This window comes from Nannospalax galili, unplaced genomic scaffold (assembly GCF_000622305.1).
Source record: "Nannospalax galili isolate Female #2095 unplaced genomic scaffold, S.galili_v1.0 scaffold33, whole genome shotgun sequence".
In the NCBI taxonomy this organism is placed as follows: Eukaryota; Metazoa; Chordata; class Mammalia; order Rodentia; family Spalacidae; genus Nannospalax; species Nannospalax galili.
This window is the reverse complement of record NW_008335436.1, coordinates 4,312,150-4,324,551: the sequence shown is the minus strand read 5'-3', so window position 1 is coordinate 4,324,551 and position 12,402 is coordinate 4,312,150. Positions and strand designations below refer to the sequence as shown.

Here is a 12,402-nt window from a genome sequence, read left to right as displayed (position 1 = left end):
AGAAAAAGCAAATTAAAACCGCTTCCAGCTGGCAGTGCACACCTGTTATCCCTGCATGGGGAGGCTGAGGCAGGAGGCCCAGGAGTTCCAGCAGGGCCACACAGCATGACCCTGACACCCCTCCCCCCACCATTCCCCAAAGAGTAAAGAAAAGCACTTCACTCACTAGAATATCTGTAACAAAAACAAGCAATGAGCTGGGGAGATGGCTCACTGGAGGAAGTGCTTGCCATGCCATGCGAGGGTAAGAATGGGATATTGGTACATAGACTTATCCTCCGACTGGCAAGCTAGAGACAGAAGCCTTTCCCAGGCTTGGTTGCACCTGCTTGCCTAGGATTACAAACTTGACTATGGACCTTATGCAAGAAAGGGAGAGGCAAGGAGAGTCAATTCCCCCGCCCACTCACCCCCCTCCACTCACCTGTAGCCGGTCCTAACTGCATGAGGGGGAGGGACTAAGGGTATATAAATAAAAAACACCATGAGGTACAGGCCCTTGCCATTTTGGACAGCTGCTGAAAAGTAGGGGATCGGGGTGGATCGGGGTGGGATCGGGGTGGGGATCTACCCACATTCACCCATTGATCTGTATGGAAGCTCAACAAACTCTTTAGTTCTCCACATTATCCCTTGTTTTGTCATAAGGACATTGGGAGGAGGGGGCTGGACAGCGTTTGCCCTTCCCAGAAGGACTTTTAGCAACTGATGAAGAATCCTACAACCCACATAAAGACTTCAGTAGTGGCTGTTTGTATTGAGATAGGAGGTGGAAACAGGAGCGTCTCCAGAAGCTTGTGGGTCAGTCAGCCTTGTACATAGCAGAGCACAAGAGGTCCTGTCTCAAAGGTGGGAGGTGGGGACATGTACTTGCATGTGCATGCACACATCACACACACACTCCAAGATTAAAAAGTTATATATAAACTTATTGAACAACATCAGTTTCACTCTTAAGAATCTACCCTCAAACAAAAAGCCATGTGAAAGTTTTTAACAGCATTATGCACCACAACAAATAATGTGTAATTGAAATGCCAATCAACTTGAAATGGATAAAGGAAATACGGAGCATGATGGCATGGTAAAATACTTACTATATACTACTACCTGGTTGAGTTAGAAGCCAGAGAGACTCAAAGCAAAACAGTGTATGAGTCCGTTTATATGAAATGGCCTAAAAAGGAAAACCTATAGAGACAGGAAATAGCTGGCTTGCCTGGAGCTGGGGTTGAGAATTAGGAATAGCTAAGTGGGTGTTATGACAATGTTCTACACGTGTTTAGGTTGCCCAACTCCATACTTATTTTATTTTTAAACCACTAAATGTACAGCTAAAATAAGTGATTTTGTGGTATTATGCTGCCTCGGCATTTTTAAGAACGTGAATTCTATAATTAAAATACCGAACTGCAAAGCTCTTTTGTGGTGATTATGCTTGGTTTTACATTATGAGGAGCTAGGTGTGATGGTGCACATCAGTAATCCCAGCCCTAGGAAGCTGTCGGATGGTGAGGTCAAGGCTGGCCTGGGCTGCACAGTGAAGACACAAACCCAAAACACAAATGCACATACAGAGGATGACTACTAGTCTGAAAATGTTTGTCCTCTCCAGAAATTCCTGTTGGAGTTTAATCCCTATTGTAAACTGCTAAGTGGATAGAAATTTAATCCACACAGGGTTTGGCAGTGAAGCCTTTGGAAAGGTAAGCCTGGAGAGGGTCATCAGGAAGGACCCCTGTGAACTGAATACGGGCAGCTTTGTAAACCAGAGGTTCTCTATCACACCATGCCTTGCCATGTGGTGAGAGTCCCTGCCCTTCCCCCTTGGCCTCTCAACTGACACAGCCTCTGACCCTTGGACCAGATCTGTAAACTAAAATACACCTGTCTATAACTTAATCTGTTGTACTGTGTTATAAAAAAGAGAAACAGACCAATTCCATGATCAACCATCTGCTCAAATTTTCCGATTTTAACGTTCTGTATCCCAGAAGTTTCATGTCCTAGGCCAAATGCAATGGTTTGCCTCTCTACAGATAGGCTCAAGGGTAAGAAGGGGGAAAAGGGGTGTTTTTATGTTTTTCATTATAAAAAGAAACACAGGAGAAAACAAATAAACAAACAAAAAAACAATAACCAAGAAAGGGATAGTGACCTGGAAGGGATGCAAGATTCCCTTTTGAATGTTTCAGTGCATTTCTGATTTCTACCAGCATGTTAAAGCTCTTAATACATAAAAATTATTAAATCAACAGGGATGGGGAGGGTGATGGAAAGCACCTTAAACCTGCAAGTGAACTGAAAAAAGAATTCAATCGTATTTTGATTATCAGTTAAAAGTAGAATTTATGAATGTATAATGTAACATTTTTAGACTCGGAGGAGACAGGTAAGTGGAGAAAAACAAACAAATCCTACTTTTCAGTGACATAAGAGGATCCTAAGACTGAGATACATTATGATGCGGAGCAAATGAATGAAGTGACTGGAACTGGGATTTTAAAGAAAAAGAGGGCAAGAAAGAGCAGAGTAGCTTGAATTTGAAGATGGTACTGTGAATTCCTTTCTGAGATCAGTGTGTGCGCACACAGAATATATTTGTACATAGGTATGCACACATTTCCTAAAACAAGCAACAAAAACACCCAAGACTCAGACCCAAGGCTTTAATGATCTATCCTCAGGTTCTCCGGAGAAACTGCTGATCCCACTTTCTGGAATGCCTTATTAACAAATGGGAGGGCAGGGGGGGGGCATGAACACACATACATACACAACACAAAGAGGTGCCACAGGACCCAGGAACCAGTGGCAATGAGCTATTTTCCAAATCTGAAATAATCTGCGTACCAAAGTAGACTAATATAAACCACTAGGGTAAAAAAGTAAAAACTTATGAACCCTGTAACATAAAAATTCAGGTGGAAATAGGCAGATGGATGGATAGGTGGACTGGGGAAAGAGTACCTCTGTTTGTAGTTGATGTTAAATGCTGAGCTGGCGTTAGAAAATCACCATGCGGCAGCCATTAGAGGGAAGCAGCATCCATGCATGTTCATCCCTTGGGGAAGATGACAGCAAGGACTTAAAAGCCTCCCATAGAGTCCTTGTCAGTTGAAAATTAAAAACACTAACTACACACTGGAGAAGCAGAAGTGTACAGCGAGTGTTTGAACTAGTGCCGTGGGGGGGGGGGGGATTGCATCCAGATGTCATAGTGATGACGGCCAGTAACGCAGCACCCTGAACAAGGATGCGTAACTTGAAGCTAATCATGAGAAAATCTCAAATGTAGGAATAGCTAACGACTGAGGCCATGGAAGACCAGATGGCCATGCTGAGCACTGGGTAAGGGGAAATCCAGGCAATGCAGGCGAACAAGGAAATGGTAACATGGGGAGAAATTCAACGATGTTAATATTAGTTAAGAAGCATATGCTTTTTTCTTTGTACTATTTTATTCTCTTCAAGTCTGTTATGAACTTGAAGCTACTGCAATATCAAAACTTTATAAAAAGTTAAAAAGGACAGATACTGGCATGTCACCCTCATATTGTCCCCAATATTTTTTCCTTCCTCCCACCTTCCTCCTTTATTTTGGGGGGTATCTTTTTGAGACAGGGTTTCCCTTTAGCCCCGGCAGGCCTGGAACTCACCATGTGGACCAGGATGGCCTCAAGCACAGAGATCTGCCTGTCCCTGCCTCCTGAGTGCTAGGATTAAAGCCATGCACCACCACACCCAGTCACTGTCCCCAATTTTAAAAAACCAAAACCTATCATTTACTACATGTACAAAAACAGTTGGGACATTCTGAACATCTCAACAATCTTCATATAAAGAATAAGCCTTTAAAATGAATACATTTAGATGGCTGAAAAGAAATCACACTGCTAATTTTCCTTTTCCCAGTGTACCAGAAAAGGGTTTTGTGGTCAGGAATTCGCTTCCTTCCTATACAGTGGATTTCTTTTAAGAGGGGCAGAGATGCCTGGAGAAAATAATCCAGATAAGGAACACAAGAGTTCAGTCCCCAGCTGACAGCTGTGTTGTCACCTCTTGTCTCTTAGTTTAAGGCACATGGTTAAATTACAAGACTCATAAGATGAAATAAATGCATTTCTAATAGAACTGAACACAGAAGGCCAAGTGCAGGTACCTTCTTCCTTGCCCCTTCTCCTGAAGCCGTTTCTGATCAGGGCCACACTGGCTGTATCAAAGTAACTGGTATTCAGAATGAGCTTTCTTTCCGGAAACACATTTTACCACAACAGAAGCCACATAAAAGAATGGATGGCAGAACGAACAGAGGTGGCCTAAGAAACAAGTGATCTGGGGCATGTCTGGCAACTGGCAAGTCCCAGGATGGATTGAAAACAAAACTAGAGAGATGATGTGTGTGGCTAGAAAAGCTGAGAGTACCACGCTCCTCCCTTCCATAGACTCACAAGGCCACCATGTAAATAACCACACCTACGTCCAACAGCAAATGGTGATTGCTAAAAATACTCAAAGATTACCAATCCTATTTAAGTTTTGTATTCTTGAAGAAAAAAGATAAGTCAGGAACATGTTCATAAATGTTAAGAGTTCAGTCAGTTATCTGTGGTTTTGTTTTACTTCCTTTCACATATTTATATCTCTCAGGACAATTTTGGTCTTTGTTGTCAATGACAGCAACTTTTTAAAAAAATATTTTATTATTTTTATTTTATGTGTATGAGTGTATTGCCTGCATGCTTGTGAGTGCACCTGTGCCGTACAATGCCGTGGAGGTCAGAAGAGGGCTTCGGATTCCCCCTGGAACTGCAGTTAAGGACGGTTCATAGCCGCCATGTGGGTGCTGGGAATCAAACCCGGGTCTTCTGCAAGAGCAGACAGTGCTCTTAACCGGTGAGCCATCTCTCCAGCCCCATAGCAATTCTTTAAAAATCCATTTTAACTAAATTATAATAAAGCAAAAAATTATACTGTCAACAGGTTTAGTTTAATATTTAATTTCTTTATAAAAAATAAACAAAATCAGATTACTTATTTTATCATACTTAACTTACATCATTCAACATGAATACTAGATACATATTCTCCTTAAAAGTTTTCTAGTGTGAAACAAAATTATACATATTTAAAGAGTGTGTATTATATAAACACTCACAACAATTTCAGTCCTACTACTGGTAAAGCTCTTTATATTATCATCAATTGTGGCTACTTTGGGGAAACAGTGTGCAAAGCTTATTTAGACCTAGCCTAATAGAAATAATGAGTAAAGTCTACAAAACTGTAGTTCAAAAAGTGGTATTACAGTGTGAAGACTGCTATCGTTCTCAGAAGTGTCTTCAAATATTGGAAATAATGAAAAAATATCCAGTACCTTGTATGTAATAACTAATCTATTTCAACTAACTACGTTTTGGCCCGAGTGATTAAGGACAAAATAGGAATTCTTGTTGCTTTATTATTTGATTAACTACTAGCAAGCTCTCGTTAGATCTTTAGACATTACAGCAAGTTGGCTATGGTTTTCAGATCATATATACACCTACACACACACACACACACACACACACACACACACACACACACACACATCTTTTTTCAAGTAAAGAAATGTTTAACAGATGTAAACTATTTATTGAATATTTGCCACCAAATATTGTTAAATACATTATCTTGCAGCATATCGCTTTCAAGTTAAAATGTCAGAAACAAACACCAATATTTACAATTCTTTTAAGGAATGTTATAATGACACATTAAGGCGTAAATTCTTTTGGCTTATAATTCTTAAAAGAACAATAGCAAAAGTGATGCAAAGTCTTCAGTGTGAGATTATGATTAAGCTACATTTTACAAAAATATGGTGTAAGATGGCAATTATCCCATTCAGCATCCTGCATTGGATCCTTCAGGAGGGACTGATAATTTATACAGTCAACTTTAAAATTTACAGATAAAGGCAGATCAATACTGCCATTGAGAAATACATCTCTTAACATATACAGCTTTCAGGCCACAGTTTTGAAGGTCTGAAGTATCAAGTTGGTTTGATGAATTAGTCTGTTGGCACTTATGAACACATTTATTGCCCTGTTTAAAAGGAAAGAGAACAAGCATTAATTTCTTTCCCCAAATTCACTCTTTCAAAGTAAAGTATTTCTATTTAACATCATCTATCAACAGTAGCAATGAAATAGAAGGGAAAAGGAAAGTTGGTACTGAGTATCAAAAAGTTTGGGATTTTAATGTCCTAACAGTATTTCAAATTATAGTATCTAGGAATTACCCCTCCCTGGTGGTTCTGGCTGGCATGAGGTGTTTGATGGTTGCTAATGAGGGGTGCTACCACTCCAACCACAGTTAATTTAAAAGCTAAACAAATCACTGGGCAAAGAGGAGGATTCAGAATGGTTTCAAATTGTGATTTCATATACACGCTGAAATAAGTTAAAAAAAAAATCTGTTAAAATCAAATCTCATATGCTCAAGAGGATTCAGATGCACTCTCCATCTAGTTAGTGAAGCACATGTAGCCTCGAGATTGATAATGGCACAATAATATCTGGCATCAACGGGCATGAGAAACACTTCAAGAAAATGTTATTACTTCTAATCCTATTCATCTGTATCTAACCATTTTTTATTTATTTTTATTTTATGTGTATGCGTGTATTGCCTGCATGTAGGTAAATACACCCGCAGAGGTCAGAAGAGGCTGTCAGATCCCCTGGAACTGGAGTTACAGACACTTGTTAGCTGCCATGTGGGTGCTGGGATTCGAACCCAGATCTTCTCCAAGAACAACCAGTGTTCTTTACCTCTGCGCCATCTCTCCAGCCCCATCTAACCATTTTTTTAAAAAGAAAGAATGACAATTCTACTTCTACTACTAAAAAAAAATACTTAAAAAAAACAGCCAAGTGATTTCAGTATCTGGGATGTGACAGACTACAAAAACACTCTTAAGGGCTTCTTTAAGCAGTTCCCATGTAACTGTCAATGGCTCGTCTTTGTGTGACTTAGTTCCCACTGTGTGGTCTTAACAGTTTTTTTGTACATGGCTAAAGTTTGGATCTTCACCTTAAAACACTTCTTAACTAAGAGGCTAGAAATCAGTTAGTTCAATAATTGCAAATTTGTCTCCCTAGCACAAATGTCTTAATGATCTGGCTCTATTTATTTTCTATTGAGAGGAAACAAGTGCAAAACTCATAAGACCTGCTTTAAACAAAGCAGGAAAAAATTTAAAGCTAAACAGAGAAAAAAACGATAACAGCAAGCCAGAGTAATTCAGATACATAAATAATTTTAGACTGCTGATGAACCTTTCAGTATTTATCATATAATGACTAATTAAAATTAGAAATAATTATGCCATTATGTAAATATATTTTGATTTTTAAAAAAATGTTATTTGGGCTCAGTTTAGGAGACAAAAAGAAAAACAGATTTTTATTTTCAGAACATGATCACTATTCCATTAAACTAAGTCACCAAGGATCATTTTCCCTAGAACTTAACACATATATGGAATGTTATAAAGCCATTAATGTAACTCAGTATTTTGTAACTCGTAATATAAATCTGTCTAAATTGTTTAAAATTGACCACAGAAATTCAAATCAATGTATTTTTATTATTTAAAAATATTATTACAATATTGTAATGGTGGCATTTTATGTAGGATATTAAAAGTTCAATGGACTATAGAATGTTTGTGGTGCCTATTTACATGATTTTTCTAAATTTTCACACTATTAAAAATGGTCTTTTGCAAAAAAAATTTCTGGCATTCAGTTTTAGGCACAATGAACACCTATGTGAAACAGCATGCAGGACTCATGACTCCATCAGTTAAATGTGAGCACAGACATAAAGCAAACCATCTCCACAGTCTCTAGATTTAGGTAGAGTGCTACTGCCAGCTGTACTGCGTCTTTCATATGCTTTTCTTAAATATTTATGTGCTTTTTCTTTTTTAACAGATCACCAAGGGAAGCCGCCTTCCCTCCCTCTAGGACAGTGGATCACTAGTCCGGCAGTACTTGAAAGGCACCTGGACATTTACAAAGCATCCAGAACCTGCTCACATCCGGGACAATGATCAGAAACCTCTCAAAGTGGAGTTCCAGCAATGAGATTCTTAAAAACTGACCACAGATGATTTTAACACGAAAACAGGACTGAGAATCATCACTTCAATTCCAGTGCACTAATTTCTCAAGGGACTGACAGCTTTGAGAGCACCTGAAACTTTTTAGAAATGCACGTTATTAGATCCCAACTCCAGACCTACTGAATCAACTGCTACCAAAGTTTGAGAACAATTATGAGGGGTCGGTACAAATCAGTAAAGTAAAAGTGTTTTTATGTCTAAATGGCTTTAAAATAATCATAAGAAAGAGTAAAAGACAGACGAAGACTGTACAAAGTTTCAATGTTAACACCTACATTTATTATCTGGACTTTTCCAAAAACAGTCTTGACAGCTCCTGCGTAAGCTGCACTGAGGGCTTCAGGCCAGGCTGAAAGCACCTTTATCAGTGAGGCCATCTCACAGCCCCATTTATATGGTTTAATACCCTACAAAAAACACACCATATCTTTAATTTTCATAGAAAAGTGGAAATGACAGTACTTACTTGCCATCTTTAAAATATGTTTTCAGAGTATCACTGAAACTTTTGGAGTACTTTACAAATTCTTTCTTTTGGTGTTCAAGTGCCTAAAATTACAAAAAGAAAAACTAAGAAAAATAACATGAAACAAAGTCAAGAGCAGAGATTACACACAGCATGTTCATATAAAGTTGTTTAGGACTGTTTACTTACATATCACAGAATATTTACATCTGAGCAGAAACTCAATGACATAATTTCTAATAATCAAAGTCTCTTAGTATATAATTCATAAATAACTATATGTAAGCCAGTATCTAGGGTGGCAACTTACCCTGCGATTCTGGTATTGATATTTCTTGAAGACATTATTCACTGTATCAAGTAGTTCTTTTATTGCACTAGCTATATCCCTGTTGGGAAAGAAAAAAGAATCTTTAAAAACCATCTACATGTGAAAGAACTATGTGTGTTTATGTATACTTACTAACCACATTATACTTTGTTTTTTTGAGACAGGATTTCACCTAGTCCAGGCTGGCTTTGAACTGTCCATGTAATGGAGTATGACTGAATGACCTTCAACGTCTGTGATATACTGTGACCACCTCCAGAGTGTCACCATGCCAAGTGCTGGCAATTGAACCCTGTTCTTCATGCACGCCAGGCGAGCAGTTCACTGTACTATACCCTTCCAGACCCGCACAGGATGCTTCATCACCAAGCTTGACCTTCTTTGCTCACAGAACACCAGCATTTGGGTAGCTTGTTGGGAGTGGGAAGTTTAGCTTGCACGTTCTTTCTGTGATCCTCTTCTACACTGTTGATGAAACATTCTAGACTAATACCAACCCTTCCCAAATAAAGAGCATTTCATTCATTATTGCTCAAATCTGTAAGAAGGTAAGCATACCTTTTTACCTTTTATCAGGCAGATGTAGCTGAATCCAGGCTACTATACTCTCCACTTTTTATTCACATAACTTATTTTTGTACTAACCAATATTCCACATTATAGAGCTATCAGTTTTGATGTTTGGAATATTTCCTCCTAGGAGTTGAGGAAACAGTTCTCCTCATCTTTTCTCCCAGACAATGCAAGTGAATGTCTGTGTGTTCCACACCCTTGATACTTCTACTAGAAAATGTTCCAAGTGTTAGACAACAGCTGATCCACCTTCCACCCTAGCCTTTCCAGTAGCCATCTTCTAACTATATACACATTAACACGATCCTCTTATCTTTCAGGAGATGAAGAAATCAGTAATTCTCATTTGATGCGACCATCCCTCCTGGCTAATGCACCACTGCTCAGAACTATTCTTGCCGTCTATATCTACGCATTTTTCAATTTTTACATTTTAACTTCACAGTAATCCCTCTGTTCAGCTGAAGTTTGCATAAATAAATTCTCCATTTTCAAATGGCTCCGCTTTCTCGCAGACAGGCTCTTCTGTCCCCTCATCTTCTCCATACTGCTGGCTGCCATAAGCCACAGCAAAGCAGCACAGCACACAGCACACAACAGTAAGACACATCCAGGCCACCTGAAACCTGGTCTTTCCCTGCTCGCTTTTTTGAGACAAGGCTCCTACTTCTCCAGCTAGGATCTCGAACTTGAGATCTTCTTGCCTCAGCATGCCAGGTGCGGGGGTTACAGATTACAGGCATGAGCCACCAGGCCTAGCTTCCTGGTGATTTAATTATAAATGATCAGACTTCAATTATTTCTAAAGCCCTTCAGCTTTCCTCTCTGGAGTGTGTACATGGGATGGAGCTCACCCCAGGTTTCTTACAGGTGTTTCCCAGAGTATCTTCTAGCACAGAAGCATGTGGAAATCCAGAGACCCACAGGCACGTGGAATATGCTATGTAAAAAGACGTACTTCAACTTAAGAGACAGTTTTTTTTTTTTTTTTTACTAAATACTGCAATAAATATGCATTACCATCTATATGTAAAATAAACACTACATGTTTCTTTTATTTTCAAGCAACATAAATCCTCTGTATTGCTGTGATGTACATCAATCCATCACTATTCAATGAAATGCCAGAGAACCATGCCACTTGAGAAAAACTAGAGTTCTAATTCATAAAAACAACGTAATGAAATATAGAACACAGAGATCACACAGCTGTTTATATGCAGTGTTTTCTTAATCAGGTTTTAATAGTCTTCAAAAAACAGACTATCAAACTGTGTTGCCTAGGCTAACCAGCAAGATGTGCGTATGATCCACATATTATTTATAAGTCATATTTTATTTAAATATTTTATTATCATTGCTTTCTTTAAAAAATAACACGATTACATTGAAAGACTTTGTGTAAGTAGAGATATTTGGAAAAGGAGTGACAAACTCACATTACAGGAACAGTGACAAAGTTTACACTGTTGAAGCTTGGCAGTATAGTTTTGTCAGTAATTCAAAAATTATAGTAGACACAGAATTACAAATTTATATTCTCAGATCTAATTAGATATTTTTAGCTTGAGAAAAATATCAGCTTAGTTATTACAGTATTTTCTATTTTTCCTTTCTTTTTTTCTTTAACTTCCCAGACTCATTTTTATCCTGAAAGTTCAATTAGGACATAGGTGAAGGCATAAGGGCCTGAAGAAGAGCAGTAAAAAATAATGGAAACCCTCTTGGTGCCTCCTGGTAATAGGAGAGGTCCAACATCAAGGTCTGGATACTCATGATCCTGTGTGGAGTGAAGACCATGGCTGGGCCTCAGAGGACGTGGGTGGTCCATTCCAGAGATGCAGTCTTCCCAAATCCAGAATCTGCAAATAACAGAGGCCTCCACTGCCCACCACATTAGCCATTAGCAGCAAAGCCTCTGCCATGCAACCTGTACCCTCAGGGGAAGGGGCTGTGGGGAATATAACCACTCAGAAAAGACTGAAACTGCTGTGACCATGAATAGTCCTCCATGCTCTACTTTGCTCCACCATCACCTACCACCAGAGGAATGTGAACTGTGGCTCACAGTAAGGGTTAGCGCTAGTTCAAAAGAGGGAACCACAACTCTGGCTCATAAGGGTGGGGGAGATACTGTTTTAACTCCCAGGATGAGATCAAAGCTCCAGCTCACAGAAGGAGGCATAGCTTCAGCTCCTTTTCATGGGATTAAAACACAGCTCCTCTGGCTCAGAATAGGGGTGGGGTGGTATGACAGCTCAGACTTACGAGAGAGGAATCACAGATCTGAGTTCACAGGAGAGGACTATAGCTCTAGCTCACAAGAGTTCATGGGAATGGAACACAGCTCCTCTGCTCACAGGGGGCAAGGGGTGGTGGGGTGGGTAGATATTGCACAGCTCCAGGTTAACAGAAGAGGAACATAGCTACAGCTCACAAGAAGGGACCACGGCCCTGGGATGGAGTCACATTTTAAGATCACCGCTGTATAGGAATGAGCAGCTAAGGCTTCCTGTCCTACTGGTAGTACACAGTGCTTCTACAAAGAAGCACTACAAAGAACTACAAAGAACTCTGCTAAGACTTTTTTATCCTTAAGCCTGATCTCTTTGGATATCAGGTAAAACACAGTTATTGACTTACCCAATTGCTGAAAAATGTTCTTTAAAAATCACCTAAAATAATTTCTGTCAAACACCAATTATCCGTATGTACACAGAAAAGCATTCTCATTTACAGCAACAAGGTTTGCACCAGGGACATTTAATTATACTAGTAATTACCTGAGACTGTGCTTTCTACAATAGAACGTATCAGCCCAAAAGAATATGTCAACTAGGTAGATAAAAAACT

The 12,402-nt window shown here is 39.2% G+C and overlaps 1 protein-coding gene across 7 annotated transcripts in view; it reads right to left on the bottom strand.

The window, feature by feature from the left end:
- Window positions 1-5,612: 5,612 nt before the first annotated feature.
- Window positions 5,613-12,402, bottom strand: part of Pdcd10 (programmed cell death 10) — a 46,087-nt gene continuing 39,297 nt past the window's right edge. For 6 of the 7 annotated variants that reach the window (XM_008830134.3, XM_029562080.1, XM_008830135.3 and 3 more), the window contains 3 exons: window positions 8,956-9,034; window positions 8,646-8,728; window positions 5,617-6,093 (listed from right to left, as the gene is read on the bottom strand). In XM_008830134.3, the coding sequence (XP_008828356.1) occupies window positions 6,012-6,093; window positions 8,646-8,728; window positions 8,956-9,034 (244 nt within the window). In that variant the 3' untranslated portion in view covers window positions 5,617-6,011. Of the gene's footprint in view, window positions 6,094-8,645; window positions 8,729-8,955; window positions 9,035-12,402 lie in introns of all 7 variants that reach the window. The other variant, XM_008830133.2, reaches the window with a different exon arrangement.